This window comes from Cebus imitator, unplaced genomic scaffold (assembly GCF_001604975.1).
Source record: "Cebus imitator isolate Cc_AM_T3 unplaced genomic scaffold, Cebus_imitator-1.0 Scaffold79, whole genome shotgun sequence".
NCBI classification, from domain to species: domain Eukaryota; kingdom Metazoa; phylum Chordata; class Mammalia; order Primates; family Cebidae; genus Cebus; species Cebus imitator.
Genome location: NW_016107394.1, coordinates 2,259,046 through 2,276,594, shown reverse-complemented (window position 1 = coordinate 2,276,594; position 17,549 = coordinate 2,259,046). Strand labels below are relative to the sequence as shown.

Below are 17,549 nucleotides of genomic sequence, written 5' to 3'. Positions count from 1 at the left end.
GGCCTCCCAAAGTGCTGGGATTACAGGCGTGAGCCACCGCGCCCGGCGAATTGCAGATATTTTTAAGCCTTTGCCCAGTGAGTTCCTGTGGAGTAACTCTTTGAGTGATGTTTACTGATATAGAAAAACATAATTGAATGGGCTGGTATAGTCTGCCTCCTTTAATCCAACTGTTATGACCATGAAAGCCTAGTTTTCTACCACAGCCCATTTGGTGCCAACTACTCAAATTTAAGACAGTAATAGTGTAACCCAAACCTACAATATGGCAGCCAGTATGCCAGCACCAGAACAAAGGAGAGGTTGCTATTGTCCTATTGTCCTTTGGTGGATCAGCTCCAGTAGCCAGTGCCTGTCTTCCTCTGTGCCATCAGATTCGGTTCTTATTGCTCACTCTGTATTCTGTATATTAGCCAGGTGGGCTGACTCACCATCATCTCCCCATGTAAGTCACCTTCTCCCAAATACTGTTTCGTCTTGGGGATTTCTGTCCACTTCAGCAGAAAACAAAAGGGGCAGAAATCATTCCATTTCCAATGTCTCCTTACTGCTGCTCCTGGGTGCTGCTGCTTTTGCCTTGCCTTGAATTCTGGTACCAGTGTATTCCTTGGTTTCTGGCTACTTACTTGGTTTATAATCTGCTGTTCTACCTCACCCTCTAGTTCTTGACCTCTAATCTCATATATACCTTTGCTGCCTGGTGTGTGGCTCTTGTTTCTATTTTGATTGTGAACTTCTTGGCACTCCCTGGTGTTGGCCTAATGCTAAGCCTGTTTTCACCATCCTTGCCTTAGATTTCTCTAACCTGCCTAGCCTCCTACCCTGTTTCTGCCCTGCTGTATGCTGTATGCTGTAGTTTCAGTGAGGTTCTTTTGGCAATCCAAGCTAGTGGTAAATCATATTCTTGTATCCCTCTCGCCCAGTCTGGGCTGGGTTCTCGAAGAATAGCCTGACCCCTTTGGAGCTCTTGGTTAGATGCTTTCTAAGTACATGAAGGTCGTTGAACAAAAAACCTACTGGCCATATGGCAAGGTGTTTGATGCCACTGTTGGCTACGGAGCAGCCATGATTTCTTTTTTTTTCCTTTTTGAGGCAGAGTTTCTCTCTTGTCATCCAGGCTGGAGTGCAGTGGCATGATTGTGACTCACTGCAACCTCCCGCTCCCGGGTTCAAGTAATTCTCCTGCTTCAGCCTCCTGAGTAGCTGGGATTACAGGTGCCCAACACCATGCCCAGCTAATTTTTATATTTTTAGTAGCGACAGGGTTTCATCATGTTGGCCAGGCTGGTCTCAAACTCCTGACCTCAGGTGACCCACCCACCTTGGCCTCCCAAAGTGCTGGGATTACAGGCGTGAACTATCACACCCGGCCGCCATGGTTTCTTTAGCTATGTCTGTACCCCACAGTGGTGCTGCTGCCTTTTGAGTATTATTAAAAGTGAAGGGCATCTTCTCTGAGTTTTCAGGATGAGTCACTATGTTGGATGCCTATCCTCTTTGGCCTCCAAGTTTGTGAAGTGAATTGCCCATTCCCTTTGATTGGGTTAGCAGCCCCAGGGTCGATCCTACTCACTCTCTTCTCCCCACCCTGCCAGACCACTGTCTGCCCTCCAGGACCAAGGGCAGCATACGTGGCTGCATGGACACGTCCTACAGCCTGCAAATTGGACAGATGGAATCAATACTCATGAACCTGGAGAGGCCCAGGTAGCACAGTTAGTGACATTAGCTGCCTGGAGGGACAGCCTGCCATGGGAGGGGGTGTGATTGAATGGTGATTGGACACAGCAGCTGAGGATTAACCAAATTACGTCCCTTTGAGTTTAGATCGACAAAGCCTTCTCACTTGGATTTCAAAACACATTGACTTGTGCAGAATATAGAAGAGCTGCCTTCTTGACACAGGACTATATCAGCATGAGTCCTGGGTGGTCACGTGTAGATCTGATGCCCACCACAGCCCAGATTCATGTGATTACTGCTAAGATTATACAAACAGAAGGTAGAGAGCTTAGATTTGTGGAGCTTTTTTTTTTTTTTTTAAATGTGTCAGGCACAATGGAGTTGGTTACATGCTTACAACCTGCACAGGAGCCATCGTCATCTCCATTATTCTGGTAAGAAAATGAAGGCTCAGAGGTGTAGTAACTGGTTCAAGAACACACAATCAGTAAATGATAGAGCTTTGATTTGAACACAGGTCTCTCTGTGCTTGTTATAAAACGCCATGCTGTCTTCCCAATTTAGATGTCTGAGTTCATATGGCTCCTGACTTCCCTGTATCCCAACCACAGGGTCAGGTACATAGTAATAATAACTAACATTCATTGACCAGTTGTTATATGTCATACACTGTTCTAAGCCTCTTTACGTGTATTAACACAACCAGATGAGCTAGATACTCTAATTATCCCTAATAATTATTATGAGGCCATAAAAGTGTGATTTTCTAATTTTATTATTGCTTCTACAATTATTAGTTTTCATTCTATAGTAAAACAGAACTTTCCTTTCTCTCTCATTTACTTAATTGATTTTCAATGTGGACTTCAATGGAGAATCTTATTTTACTCAATGGGTTATAATTATATCTGATTAATAGGTTGTGATCCATTACTGTCATTATTCATTCTGATACTCTGATCATCCCAGATTTTACATCCAGTTTTTCTAACCTCTGTGCCATACTGCTTCTCTATCAGACATTGTTTTGCAGTGCTTTCAATTAGTTTGCCTATCTATATCTGCCTTTTTGTACCTTCTTGGCTTTTAACGTTCTGGGAAATAGGAAGACTGACTAATGCCAATCTTAATCCAAATTGTATATAAACTGAGAGTAAATAGACTCCAGATGCGAACCTGAAGACTCTACTGTAAATTAAATATATGAGTTTTAGACATAGATTTTAGCTGCTTAGAGGCCCTTCTCGTTTCTCCTTGAAATCTTAATTTATATTTGGATAAATTACCTTTGAAGGTAATTTTAGAAGTTTTTTTAGGTAAGGTGAGTAGGCTCAGAAGACTCACTTAACTTCAGTATTAATGGTTAATATTGTAGAAAAAAAAAGACTCACTTAACTATATTGTATATTAGGTCAGATATAGAAGAACCACTGCTATGTGGGAGATGGAGTCTGGTTTTGGACTTACCCTTAAGGACTGTATGTTTGTGTGCATGGAAGTTAGTGAAATTTATTCATTGGTTCAGCAAATAATTGAATCAGGTACTGTGCCTGTTGAAGGTAATGAAATTCAAACCAAATGGTATGTGAGAAACCATCAGCATTACTGGTTACAAATACTAAAAAACTAATAAGGAAGAGAAAGCAAACTATAGTTTGGCTTTTTAATAGTTACGATAAATAATTTGTTTGAAATGCTTGCCAGTTCTGCCTGCAGAAGCATTAGCAGTTTTGAAGGTTAGTAAGCAAAAGATAGATACCCTAAGATAAAGAGAAAGATGGGCAAAGGACGTTAATAGAGGATTCATAAAGAAGCAGCACAACGGACTGCTAAATATATTTTGTTTAAATTTCACCCTTACTAGTTATCAAAAAATGCAAATTTAAACAGCAGTGTGATTCCATTTTCTATTTTCCAGATTGACACATTCTGGAAAAGAAGGAAAAAAAATACCCTGTTTTGGTTAAAGAAAGGCACAACGGCTACTCTCGTACAGCATACTTTGCTAGTGAAAATAAAAATTAGTAAAATCTTTCTGCAAAGCAACTTAGTAATATTTTTTAAATGCTTAAAATGCTTATACTTTTTAATGTAAATTTTATCTCATATGAATTTATCCAAAGGAAATAATCAGAAATATTATGTTATTAAAATATTTAAAACAATCTATTGTTTTATAATAGGGGATTGATTAAATCAGATATGGAATAGTCTTGTACTGGAATACCATACAGCCATTTAAAACAGTGTGGGCTTTTTGTTGTTATTGTTTGTTTGTTTGAGACGTAGTCTTGCTGTGTTGCCCAGGCTGGAGTGCAGTGGCCCAATCTCAGCTCACTGCAACCCCTGCCTCCAAGGGTCAAGCAATTCTCCTGCCTAAGCCTCCTAAGTAACGAGGATTACAGATATGCACCACCATGCCTGGCTAATTTTTATATTTTAGTAGAGATGGGGTTTCACCATGTTGGCCAGGCTAGCCTTAAACTCCTGACCTCAAGTGTCCGCCTGCCTTGGCTTCCCAAAATGCTGGGATCACAGGCCTGAGCCACTGTGCCCAGCCAGTAAAACAATGTTATAGACATATAATACATGGAAGGACATCTCTGCGTTCAGAGAGAAAGTTTATACATGATCCCATTCTTCTAAATAAAAGTGTGTATGTATCCATTGAAGAAACTGTATATATCCATTGAAGAAACTTATATGTACTAAGACATTTTCTTCTTTTGGTTATCTGTATTTTCTGTTTTTTTATAGTGAACGTAAGCCTTTTTTTATTAGAAGGAAAAAAATGTATTAGTGGGAATATTACATAAAGAGCGAGAAGAAGAGAAGCTAACATATGGAGCCCCTGCCTCTGGTCATACTCCTTCTTCTTACACAGCCACTGGACCGATTTTTCTAATTCCAAAGTTTGGAAGGAAACTTGTCAATCTGTAAATAGTGGTTACTCTTGGAATTTGCATTAAGGAAATGCATGTAAGGGCAGACCTTTAATGTTCCGTGTGTGCCTGAGAAGAATGTGTGTTGTACTGCTGTTTGATGGAATGTTCTGTATAGGCCTCTTACATTCATTTAGTCTAAAGTGTAGTTTAAGTCAGACATTTCCTGATTGATTTTCTTTCTGGATGATCTGTCCATTGCTGAATGTAGGATATTGAAGTCTCCTACTATTTCTGTATTACAGTCTATCTTTCTCTTCTCATCGATTAATAATTGCCTCATATATTTAGGTGCTGTGATGTTAGGTCCATATGTATTTACAATGGTTGTATTCTCCTGATTAATTGACCCTTTATTATTGTATAATGACCTTCTTTGTCCCTTTTTACAGCTTTGACTTAAAGTCTATTTTATTCCATGAGAGTATTGGTACTTCTGCTCTCTTTTGGTTGCCATTTGCATGCCATATCTTTTTCCATTCCTCCATATATAGTCTATGTGTGTCCTTATAGGTAAAGTGAGTCTCTTGTAGGTAACATATAGTTGGGTCTTACTCTTTTTTAAACCATTTACATTCAAGGTAATTACTGATAGGCGAGGACTGACTTCTGACATTTTGATGTTTTCTGCTTATTTTGTAGATCCATTGTTCCTCTCTTCCTCTCATGCTGTCTTCCTTTGTGATGAGGTGATTTTCTTTAGTAGCATACTTGTATTCCTTACCTTTTATCTTATATGTATCTACTTTAGGTTGCTTTGTGGTTACTTTACACTTTTATTCCACACCCACCACAAACATATTCTTTCTTTTTAGTGTCACAGTTTACATATTTTTGTTTTATATATCCCTTAACAAATTATTTTAGCTGTTATTATTTTTAGCAGTTTTGTCTTTTAACCTTAATACTAAAGATAAAAGTGATTTACTTACTACCATTTACAGTATCATAGTACTCTGAATTTGACTATGTGTTTACCATTGCCAGTGAGGTTTTTGGGTTTGTTTGTTTGTTTGTTTTGAGATAGGGTCTTACTCTGTCACCTAGGCTGGAGTGCAGTGATGTGATCTCAGCTCACTGCAATCTCTGCCCCCCAAGCTCGAGTGATCCTCCTGCCTTAGCCTCCCAAGTAGCTGGGACTACTGGCCTGTGACACCATGCCTGGCTAATGTATGTATTTGTTTGTTTTTGGTAGAGATGGAGTTTCACCATGTTTCTCAGGTTTCCAGTGAGTTTATACTTTCACGTTTTTGTGTTGCTAATTAGCATCCTTTTCTTTCAACATAAAGTACTCTCTTTAGCATTTCTTATAAATTTATCACCGTTGGACCTGTCTAAGAAATAAGACAGGTGTGGTGATAGACATCCTCAGCTTTTGTTTCTCTGGGAAAGTCTTTATCTTTCCTTCATTTCTGAAGAACAGGTTTGCTAAATATATTATTCTTGGTTAGCAGGTTTTTTTCCATTCAGCATTTTAAATCTATCGTCCTGTTCTCTCCTGGCCTATATATAAGGTTTGTAAAGTGAAATCCACTGTCAGCCTTACTGGAAGTCGCTTACATGCTACTTGCTTTTTTTCTCTTACTGCTTTCAGAATCCTTCTTTGTCTTTAATTTTTGATAGTTTGATTAAAATATGTCTTGATGTAGTCTTTTTTTTTTCCTGTGGTTTTCTTTTTAATTATCTTACGTCTTATGATCACACATCATTTTTAAATTTGTGTATATCTCCTCTACTTTAATCCTTTTAAGGTGGCAGAAGCACCATTCCCAATCACAAATACACAGCAGTTGTACAGATTTGTTTCTGAATGGCTGTTTAAAGACAATCCTAAATTATAACTTAGTTTGACTTAGATTGTAAAGAATCTAAGAGTGAAGTTTAATTGGCTACTATTTTAAAAGCATGTGACCTTATAGATCATCTATAAAATGTGTGAAGTGTTAAATAATTTTTGATATTACACATAAACCACACAAAATGCCTTTCAGTAAGTAAAAGGAACCATTTTAAATACAGGGAATTCTAATTAGATTGGCATAGTTAAGGCCAAAAATATAAAATTGCTACCCATTTAGCTTCAACCCTTGCCTTTAAGAGGCAAATGAACACAAAACAGGTGAATCTTGCTTGGTTCTGAGACAATGAGGGAATTTCCCCCATATTTAAATATATTCACATACCAGTTGTATAAATCTAAATGTAAAACCAGTCTCCAGTAAGTTTTAAGATGGCACTCACCATCTTTGCGAAAAGTTTAACATTACTAACGAAGTCTAATCATATCTTTAGAAGGGGTAAACAGTGATAGAATTTACTAAATTGGAATTACTATTAAAATCCAAAAACTGAACATATTCATTTAACCACAAGCCAGTCTTAGTTTTAAATCAGGACTGCCCAACAAAATATTCTGTCAGTCATTCATGATGTAAATTCTGGTGTATGAGATCTATTAAAATATGGTACACATAAAAAAGTCATGAGACATTTGTTTTGTAATAAGGCAGTGGCCAATTACTACTCATTAGTAGCTTTTTTGAGATAAGCTATTAAGTCTTCCTTTTCTCCCTTCTTCTTAATGCCGACAAAGATCATTTTTGTTCTAGAGATATACTTCTTGGGATTCTCCAAATATTCCATCAGGGTATCCTTTCCCCAGATGATGCCTTCGTTCTTATTGGCTTCAGTGTAAGTGAATCCAGAGGCCTGACCTGTCTTCCACCCAAAGATACCATGGAGATTAGGCCCAGTCTTGTGCTTGCCTCCCTTTTCCATGGTGTGACATTGGGAACACTTCTAAATAAAAATCCTCTTGCCTTTCTCAACATCACCCATATTTAATTCTTTTTCGGTGTTAATGCAACAAAGGTTACCACTCAGAAGCCAGATGTCCCACTCTCCTGTCTTGGTGTAGTCTTATTTGGACTAAGTCTTATTGGAGACCATTGGCTTTCCTGTTTTCAAATAACTAATTTTTGAGTTCACATTCATTCTTATGCTTGATCAGTTCTGCCGTTGATGCTCTGTATTGCAGTTTCATTTGATTGATTATATTTTTCAGCTCCAGGATTTCTTTTGATGTTTCTTGAAAAATAATTTCAATCTCTTAAATTTGATTTGGATATTTATTATTTTCCTGATTTTGTTAAATTGTTTCTCTGTATTTTCTTAATGATTGCTAAACTTTCTTAAAACGATTATTTTGAATTATTTGTGAGGCAGGTCATGAATATCCATTTCTTTAGGCTTGGTTACTGATCCTTTATTTTGTTCTTTGGGTGGGATCAGGTTTCCCTAATTGTTCTTGATTCTTGTGGCCAGGCATTGGTGTCGGAGTATATGAAGAACTAGGGACTTACTCCAGTCTTTGCAGATTGGCTTTGCCTGGGAAAGCCCTTCACCATTCAACCTGTCCAGAGATTCTGGGCAGGCCGTTTTGTGTGGTTCATGAATGAGCTTGGTGCTGGAGTCCTCAGGCAGGCTGGCCTGGTCCCTGGGTCCTTAGAGTTGAGCTTGGAGCCTGGGTCCACTGGAATGGACCTATTGATTGGGACCACAGGGGTGGGCCTAGAGCCTGTATCTGCAGGGGCCAGCCTGAAGCCTAAGTGCACAGGGACTGACCTTGTGATGCAATGGGCCTTGAGCCTGAATCTGCAGAGAATGGTTAGTTGTTGGGATTGACCTGGTGCTGGGGTCCATGTGGACGGGCCTGGAGCCTGAGTCCACAGGGGTTGAACTGGTACTGGGGCGGACCTGGAGCCTGAGTTTATGGGGATTGGGCCTGGACCCTTGGTCCACAATGGCTGACCTGGAACATGCATGCACAGGGATGGTCCATGAGGGCCAGGCTGTCTCTCACATCCAGTCTGGACCCTGGGTCTGCTGGAGCAGGCCTAGATTTTAGGTTCACTGAAGGCTGTGGCACAGGGACTGGACTGGAGCGTGGGCTGGCCTGGTTTTTGGCAGATATGGAGCCTGCGTCTGTGGGTGATGGTCTGGAGCCTGGATATGCAGGTGCTGCCCCAAAGGGTAGGTCTGTGAGGGCTGGCCTGAGTACTAGGGCCATGGGGGCCAGCCTGGGACCTGGGTCCATGGGGGCTATCCTGGTGTCTGGATTTGTGGGAGCCAGCTCAGTACTGGGTCTACTGAGATGGGCCTACTGGCTGTTAGAGCTGGCCTGGAATGTGGAGCCACAGGGACTGATTTGAAACTGAATAGTCCTAGAGCCTGTGTCCACAGGTGCTGGCCCAGTGCCTAAGGCCAGGGGTACTGACCTTGTGCGAGGGCAGGCCCACAGCTCCGAACTATGTGGACTAACATGGCTGTGCACTGTGCTGGAACCTGGGTGGACCTGGAGGCTGGGCCTGCTGGCATAGGCCTGTTAACTAAGGCTGTCTGGCTGACCTGGTTCTAGGGCAGACCTGAAGCCTGGATTCATGCCCCATCCAGTTCTGGGGGCAGTGTAGAGCCTTGGGCCACCAAGGCTACCCTGCCTCTAGGTTGGGTCTAGAGATTGAATCTGCAAGGTGGGCCTGAAGCCTCAGTCTGTAGGGCCTAGGCTGGTGTTAAGGTGGGCCCGGAGCCCATGACTGCTGGGGCTAGCCTGGCACTAGGGCGAGAGTCTGGGGCTGCTAAGGTCAATCTGGCTAGGAAGCAGGTCCAGAGACCAAGTCCACCAGGCAGATCTGGAGCCTCAGGCTGTGGGGTATGGCCTGGCACTAAGGGAGGCCTAGAGGCTTAGTCTGAGGGCATCAGCCCAGAATTTGGGAACCTTCCAGGCACTGAGTTTTACCGGGGTGGGCCTGGTTTCCAAAGCAAAGTCCAGTGCTCATTTCTCTCTCTCCTTCCCCCATGGGTGTATCTCTCTCCATGTGTACTGCCTAAAGTTGGGGGAGGGGCGATATGGGTAAGGGGAAATTGTGCTTCCTACCCTCTTTAGGTAGTCTTTTCTTTACCTCTGTGCTATGCCCAGGTGCTTTAATCTCCCATTTGGTTTACTTAGCTCTTGTGAAGGTTTTTTGCATGTGGATAATTGTTCAAATTGATGTTTCTGTTGGGGAACAAATGCTGGAGAGTCCTGTTCAGCCATCTTGCTGATGCTGGAGGGGCTTTCTTGATCCCGTTTCTTATTCTACTGCATGTTTCTCCTGTGGTAACGTTCATCACACTTTGCTGTAACTTTATATTTAACTATTGTTTTTCTCAGCAGACTGGTCCTAGCTCCTTGAGGTCACAGACCTCAGCACCTAGGATAGTGACTAGAATATGGTAGGCATTTGATAGGTAATTGTTGGACAAACAGTGTGTATTTTTATTTTTATTTATTTATTTATTTTTTGGAGACGGAGTTTCGCTCTTGTTACCCAGGCTGGAGTGCAATGGCGCGATCTCAGCTCACCGCAACCTCCGCCTCCTGGGTTCAGGCAATTCTCCTGCCTCAGCCTCCTGAGTAGCTGGGATTACAGGCATGTGCCACCATGCCCAGCTGATTTTTTGTATTTTTAGTAGAGACGGGGTTTCACCATGTTGACCAGGATGGTCTCGATCTCTTGACCTCGTGATCCACCCGCCTCGGCCTCCCAAAGTGCTGGGATTACAAGCGTGAGCCACCACGCCCGGTGTGTATTTTTATTTTTATACGGAATCTTGCTCTGTCACTAGGCTGGAATGCAGTGGTGCAATCTTGGCTCACTGCAACCTCTGACTCCCGGGGTTAAGCGATTCTTGTGCCTCAGCCTCCCAAGTAGCTGGGACTACAGGTGTGCACCACCATGCCCAGCTAACTTTTGTATTTTTAGTAGAAACGAGGTTTCACCATGTTGGCCAGGATGGTCTCGATCTCTTGACTCATGATCTGCCTACCTTGCCCTCCCAAAGTACTGGAATTACAGGCATGAGCCACTATGCCTGGCCAACGGTTTGTATTTTAGAGTTGTGGAAACTGGGCCTTAGAAAGGTGTTACGTAATTTGTCCCAAGCTTCTCAGCTGATAAGTTTCAGAGGCTGCTGTTTTGTTGTTGTTGTTGTTGTTACTGAAGTTTCACTGCGTTGCCCAGACTGGTCTTGAACTCCTGGGCTCAAGTAATCCTCCCATCTTGGCCTCCCAAAGTGCTGGGATTACAGTCATTAGTCACTGCACCCAGCCAAGATTTCCTATCCCTGTCTTTCGTATGCTTACCTTTTACCCTCCCAGAGTTCATGTTTTTTCCTACTGTATCACTCTCATGAGCAGAGACAGCACCAATCCCCAAACATGCTTCCAGATCTGGGTCTTTACCTCCTGGGCCTTTCCTGCTTTTGACACTTCTGTCTTTGTGATTTCTTCTAGTGTGATACAGGTCCTGCTTGCCGCCGGGGCTGATCCAAACCTTGGAGACAATTTCAGCAGTATTTACAAGACTGCCAAGGAACAGGGAATCCATTCTTTGGAAGGTGAGTGTGGGCTGTCCTGCTTCTCTGAGAGCTCTCCTTTTGTGGCTTTCATGCAGACTTGCTCTGTGGTATCAGCTCTACCAGCAATTCAGAGTGAAAGCCTTATCTCCGTGTTCCTTATCTCTGTGGACTCATGGAGCACCCAAAGGGCTCGGAACAGCTGCCTTTCACAGTCTTCTGGCTCTAACTTTATGTCACTTCAGAAGTCTTGGGGAAAGAAGTAGAGGCCTGATTTCATGACCTAATTGGGGGTAGGAAGTACATTTCAACTTCTGTTTTCCTGAAAGTACTTCAGCCTATGGAGCCACAGATGAATGGACAACAGAGCAGGTTTCAGTAAAATAATTAAGGCGACTGCATGGAATGTGGATTTGGTCCTCTTCTGTTTCCTGCAGACTTACCTTGCCCCATCCCTGCCCCAGAACTAGACATAGCCCCCCTGAATTCCTCAGCCTCAGAAGTCCCTAAATACTACTACTATGAATACTGCTTTTTCCCCTCCTTCATGTAAAATACAGTTCTGTCTCTGGGACTATCCCCTCAACTTACTATATAATCCAGGACAAATAGTGGACCTTCGCTGTGCCTTGATGTCTATCCTTATAAAATGAGGTAATCATCATTGCCTCCTCTGGGATATCTGGGATGTTGTGTTGGTGGTGGTTTGAACTTCAGAGTAAAGAGGCTCTGGGGTGAGTCTTGGAGATTGAATCTGCAAGGTAGGTGTCTGGGTTTGTGCTAGGGCTTGGTCATGTGTCTTTTGGAGGGTACCTCAGTCAGTCAGTCCATGTTGTGTCTGGGGAGTACTTCTTCCAAAGTGGGGTTGAAAAAAAAGCTGGTTGCTTTGGCTGCAGTCAGAAATGAGTATTTTACTTTTGAGCTTTTGTTTATCTGGAGTGCTTCCACTGCTTTCCCCTTGTCCTGGATTATTCACAAAGATTGTGCCCCTCTGAGACTTCCCTGGCTCTAGGATGGGTCTGGAGATTGAATCTGCAAGGTGGGCCTGAAGCCTCAGTCAGCTGAGGAGTGACTGTTTTAGTGTTAGCAGTGATGCCAGAAGGACAGACAGCCTTGCTGACTGCCTGAGAGCCACAACATTGGCCCTGGGGGAAATTCAGCCAAGGGGAGCAGTGTGCTCAGCCTTCAGAGCTGTAAGGCTGCCAGAGTGACATGGTGTGTGGTAACTCAGAGTAGTGGTGTTGCTGCCCAGGGAGAAGGTTCTCAAATTAGTGGCATGAGAGAAATGTCCAAGAGCATTAAGGCATTGCTGTTCAGGTAAAGTATGAAGTTACCCTTTCCCTTCCCTTCCACCTCTCTAAACCTGGTCCTTCTCTTAAGGCTCCATTGCTAAGGCTAGATCCTCCACAAAGGCTTCCCTGTCCTTGACAATAATTGCAACCTGCCCTGAGCTGCTCTTTTGAATGTTTTCTAGATCTTGGCCTCTTCTATGCTTATTTGAACTTTCATCTACCCGTATGTCCTTACTCTCCTCTTCATATGCAGGCCACAATCTGTGTGTCCTTGGATTCCCCACTGAGCTGGAGGAATTGTGTTTACCTTATGTTTTAAACAGAGAATTTCATAACTACCACCTTGCCCTCTATTTGCAGCTTGATATGTGGGGACTCAGCTTATGGACTATCCTCTTCTCATTCAAACACAGCATTGCAGTGCTCAATTCTGTCTACAGTTTAGGTGCTGATATGGTTTGGCTGTGTCCCCATTCAAATCTCAACTTCAGTTGTATCTCCCAGAATTCCCACATGTTGTGGGAGAAACCCAGGGGGAGGTAATTTAATATTGAGGTTTAGTCTTTCCCGTGCTATTCTTGTGGTAGTGAATAAGTCTCACGGGATTTGATAGGTTTATCAGGGATTTCCCTTTTGCTTTTTCCTCATTTTTCTCTTGCCACCGCCATGTAAGAAGTGCCTTCCACCTCTCACCATGATTCTGAGGCCTCTCCAGTCATGTGGAACTGTAAGTCCAATTAAACCTCTTTTTGGTCTCAGTTTCGGGCATGTTTTTATCAGCAGCGTGAAAACAAACTAATACAAGTGCTCTCACCAAAAAACAAGGTGGAGCATTTGTTGAGCGGGCAGGGCCAGGTAAATAGGAGGAGATTGTTTTGTGTGCCTTCTCATCTGCTGTCAAGATTCTAGCAGGGCTTAGTAAACATTTTTTTTTTATTATTTCACAGAATCTTAGAGCTATGAAGCCTTCTAGTCCAACTTCTGCTGTCACACTGGTATCCACCACGTACATTCAAGTTTTGTAGCTTTGTGTTTTAATGGTAACCTTCAGGTTGATACTCATATTAAACATTCTAGATCAGCAGTCAGCAAACTTTCTAGAAAGAGCCCGGTAGTAAACATTTAAGCTTTGTGGGCCAGTTGGTCTCAGTTGTGACTACTTACCTTGACCATTGTGATACAGAAGCAGCCATAAACAGTACACAAACAAATCGATGTGGATATGTTTCAATAAAATGCTCTTTATAAAAACACACACGAGGCTGGATTTGGCCCAGAGGATGTAGTTTGCCAACTCTGCTCTACATAAATTTTTGGCATTCCTAGTTCAAGATTACATAACTTCTTTTTCTTAGTCCTTCCTTCCCCTGCCTTCCTTCCTTCTGTCCTCCCTTTCCTTTCTTTTCTTTTCTTTTTTCCCTTCCATCCTTCCTTCCTTTCCTTTCCTTTCTTTCCTTTCTTCTGTCCTTCTTTTCTCTCCTTTCCTTTCCTTTCTTCCTTTCTTTTCTTTTCTTTTCCCTTCCATCCTTTCCTTTCCTTTCCTTTCCTTTCTTTCTCTTTTTCTCTTTCTTTCCTTTTTGTTTCTTTTCTTTCTTCCTTTCTTCCTGGTCAGCCTCTGGATTATTTTTAACTCTTATGCCAGACAGCCTACCTTCTGGGTAGGCGGGTAGATAAGGAGAGATAGGAAACAAAAATATTTGAAAAGGCTATCATGTCCCCTTATGAAATAAAAATTAAAATATTAACTCTCTCTTCTTATTTCGTGTGATCTGCAGATTTAGTAGTGGGCTTTCTATGGATACATTTATTTATTCAGAATATTTATTGATCACATTCTTATGTACCAGGTAGTGTTTTAAGCACTGATGAGTTAAACAAGATGACAAGATCCCCTGCCATCGTGTTCTCACTTGGATTAAAATGTTTATAAGGCCTCTGTTAAATACAGTCCTACAGCACATGGTCAGGATAATTTTGATGCATTATTCAGCATTCTTAGCTGTAATTCTGCCAAACTTCATTCTTTTCTATCCTCCATTTCTCTGCTTTATTCACAAAATTTTAAGAGATTTTTCCCTAGATTTCTTGCTAAAATTAAAATGTTTCTAGCATTTGTCTTATTTTCTTGTCTAATAACCCTTTCTAAAAAAGGAAATTAGGTTATTCCAGCATGTTGATTTATTGTTCTTAGGGAACCCATACTAGTACCCAGTAATTAACCAAGTGTTTAAGAACTGTTACAAAAAGCCAGGTGCCGTGACTCACACTTGTAATCCCAGTACTTTGGGAGGTTGAGACAGGCAGATCAGATGAGGCCAGGAGTTTGAGACCAGCTTGGCCAACATGGCAAAATCCTGTTTCTACTAAAAATACAAAAATTAGCTGGGCATGATGGCGCATGCCTATAGTCGCAGCTACTCAGGAGGCCGAGGCACGAGAATTGCTTGAACCCAGGAGGCAGAGGTTGCAGTGAGCCGGGATCATGCCACTGCATTCCAGGCTGTGTGACAGAGCAAGACCTTTTCTCAAAACAAAAAAACCGATAACTGTTACCTGAAATAACATCCTAGAAGTTTGTTGGGAATCATTAATAAACTCCCTGTGGCTTGCAAGATCTAACTCTCCACCATTTTTTTTTTTTTTTAAGCCTAGACTACCTTTGTCTGCCAGTTTTCTGGCAACTGGCCTTATTTTCCTGGGTGTATCAGTTTGGATGTGCTTTACTGTCCAGCTTGATGCACTGAACGTTCTGACTTTGACCTGGATGGTGATAATCCATTAGAATCATCTCAGGGCTCTTCCATCTCATCAGTCTAAGCCTTCAGCATCATCTTAAACACGTCTTTCTTTCCTTTTTCCGTTGAAGAAAACCTCTTTTTTTAGCCATTCAACTAATTTATACCTACTGCCAATTAATTGTATGCAGGGTACCATACCCAGCTCTGACTCTTTCTCATTGACAAAATAGAAACAAAAGAGTCCTGTAGTTCTCTTATTTTTGGATTGGATTGACTTTTTCATGGAAAATTACCTGACTTGGGATGGGTAAGGAAGGTAGAGTAGAACAAGGGTGTAATTCCCTGTCCCTCTAGTGTGTCTAGGCAGATTCACAGGATGGTCACAAGCTCAGGAAAGTTAGACAGTCCTTCACTGCTATAGTAGACTATGGAGTCAGTGCCAAAGTCCATGAAGTTCACTAAGTTTCTAACAGATGTTTCTGTGGCCCTTGGCCGGCTTCAGTTAGTACTGAAGGAAGGTGGTGAGTTATAGTTCGTGGCTTTGGCAAGACCTGTCTAACCTCCAATGATACATTCCTTGTCTTCCGTATCAGTATTGTTCTGAATATCAAGAGATAAAATATGTGATGTGTGGATCATAAAGTGCTCTACAGTTGTAATTGCTTATTAGTTTCATTTATGTATAATTCAGCATGTTCTTACTGAGTGTCAGGCACTCTGCCAATTGCTGGGATTATATAAATGATTATACATGGTCTAGCCCCTCAACAGTGCTCCCAGTCATTTACAGAGACAAGCCTGTAAACCAGGAATCACAATGCAGAGTGATAAATGCAATGGTAGCTGCACAAAGTATGTAGGCAGCACTGCTGTAAGTAGTGGTGAGCTCCACCTGAGAAGAGAGCAGGCTGGTGCCTGGAAAATGTCACAGGGTAAGTGACCTTGAATTGGGTCTTAAGGATGAGGTGGAGATTGCCAGGGAGGCTAAGAGGGATGGACCTTCCAGGCAGAGGGAACAGTGTATGCAGAGGCGTCAGGTGGGGGGTTGGGGAGTGACAGCAGGTAAAATCATCTGCTGCAAGATTGAGGAGAACAAGAAGAAGTAAGGCCAGAGAGTGAAGGAGGTTACACATGGGAAGGACCTTATAAGGCAGTTCTAGGGAGCTCATTCTCTATTCTGAAGGCCATTAAAGGATTTTAAGCAGGGCAGCCTCGAATTCACACTTGCATTTTAAGTGGACCATTCTGACAGGGTGGAAGAAGAATTGGAGGGGAAAGATTAGCAATGGTTCTTTACTTTTTGGGATAATGGACTCTTTGGGAATCTGATAAGAAGCTATGTTCCTGTCCTCCCAAAATACATTTAAAGTATCTGGAGATTCCTAAAGGTGATCTTTGGGAATAGAATAAATTGATGTTAAGAATATTTGAAGATTCAATACTCAGTGGATTGTGAGAATTGATGGAAAAGCAGGTATGTATGGTGACACCTCAGTTTCTGATTTGAGTGAATAATTAGATATGTGGGTCTGGAGATCTCAAAGGAGTAGTTTGGCAGGAGATAGGGAATTAGGAGTTTTGGCCATTTGCTTGGGAGTTACAACAATGGATGTGACTGAAATTGCCCAAAGAAAGGATTTAAAGTGAAGAGGAGGTAGGACGATAAGTCCTTTACTCAGGATACCAGCATTTAAGGTGTGAGCAGGAAAGAGGATCGAGGCAAGAAAACTAAAAGGTATCAAAGATGCTTTGTATCTGTTTTACCTGCTGAGAACAGACACAGCCTAGGGAGGAAAGAAACTTCTTTGCCATCCTTGCTGAGACTTTGTCATTGGTTGTGCCATTCCTAGTGGCACTCTTTCTTGTTTTACATGTGAGCATTGCTCCTTGGCAAGAAGCCTACTCAGCTGGGTCTACTTTTGTCAAGGTTGGTGTTTCTGGGTAGAGGGCAGTCTTACTGGTGCAGGTGGCCCAAGGATGCTTGGTATGGAAATTTTGTTGGCCTGATTGTTCTTTCGTTTCTCTCCACCTCTCAGAGTGGCATCTTCAGAGGCACATTGGTGTCCTAGAGAAAGATTGGGCTTCAGTACCAGATATCTGAATGATTCATCAAAGCTTTATCACTTACTAGATGTGTGATCTTGAGTAAATGACTTAAAGTCTCTGAATTTCGGTTTTCTCAACTGTAACATAGTAATAACAATTCCCATCTTATAGGGTTGTTAGGTAATCATATATATGTAAAGCACAGTGACATTTAATGAAAAGTTTCTCCATGGAAGTGGGTTTTGGCAAAGTGTAAGGCAGGAAGCCTGCCTGGGAGATATTGAGCAACTCATCCCTCAAGGGGTACTAACAGTCGAGATGTTTGCCCCTCACAGATGTTGTAAAGGGGATTCTTGCCCTAAGTTATTGGATTATCTGGCCTCCAGTGTCCCTGTCAGCCATATGATTTCTAATGTTCTAGAAGTTCTAGGCTCACTATCAGACTGAGTAATGTT

The 17,549-nt window shown here is 42.2% G+C and overlaps 1 protein-coding gene and 1 pseudogene across 3 annotated transcripts in view; one reads left to right on the top strand and one right to left on the bottom strand.

Moving 5' to 3' along the window:
- CLPB (caseinolytic mitochondrial matrix peptidase chaperone subunit B) overlaps window positions 1–17,549 on the top strand; it is a 148,307-nt gene that overhangs the window by 43,896 nt on the left and 86,862 nt on the right. For both annotated transcript variants that reach the window (XM_017532932.2, XM_017532933.2), the window contains exon 4: window positions 10,957–11,060. In XM_017532932.2, coding sequence (XP_017388421.1) covers window positions 10,957–11,060 — 104 coding nt within the window. The remainder of the gene's footprint in view (window positions 1–10,956; window positions 11,061–17,549) is intronic.
- On the bottom strand, window positions 6,288–7,478 carry LOC108307541 (annotated as a pseudogene). Its single transcript, XR_005201039.1, has one exon. The product of XR_005201039.1 is annotated as a cytochrome c-like (transcript).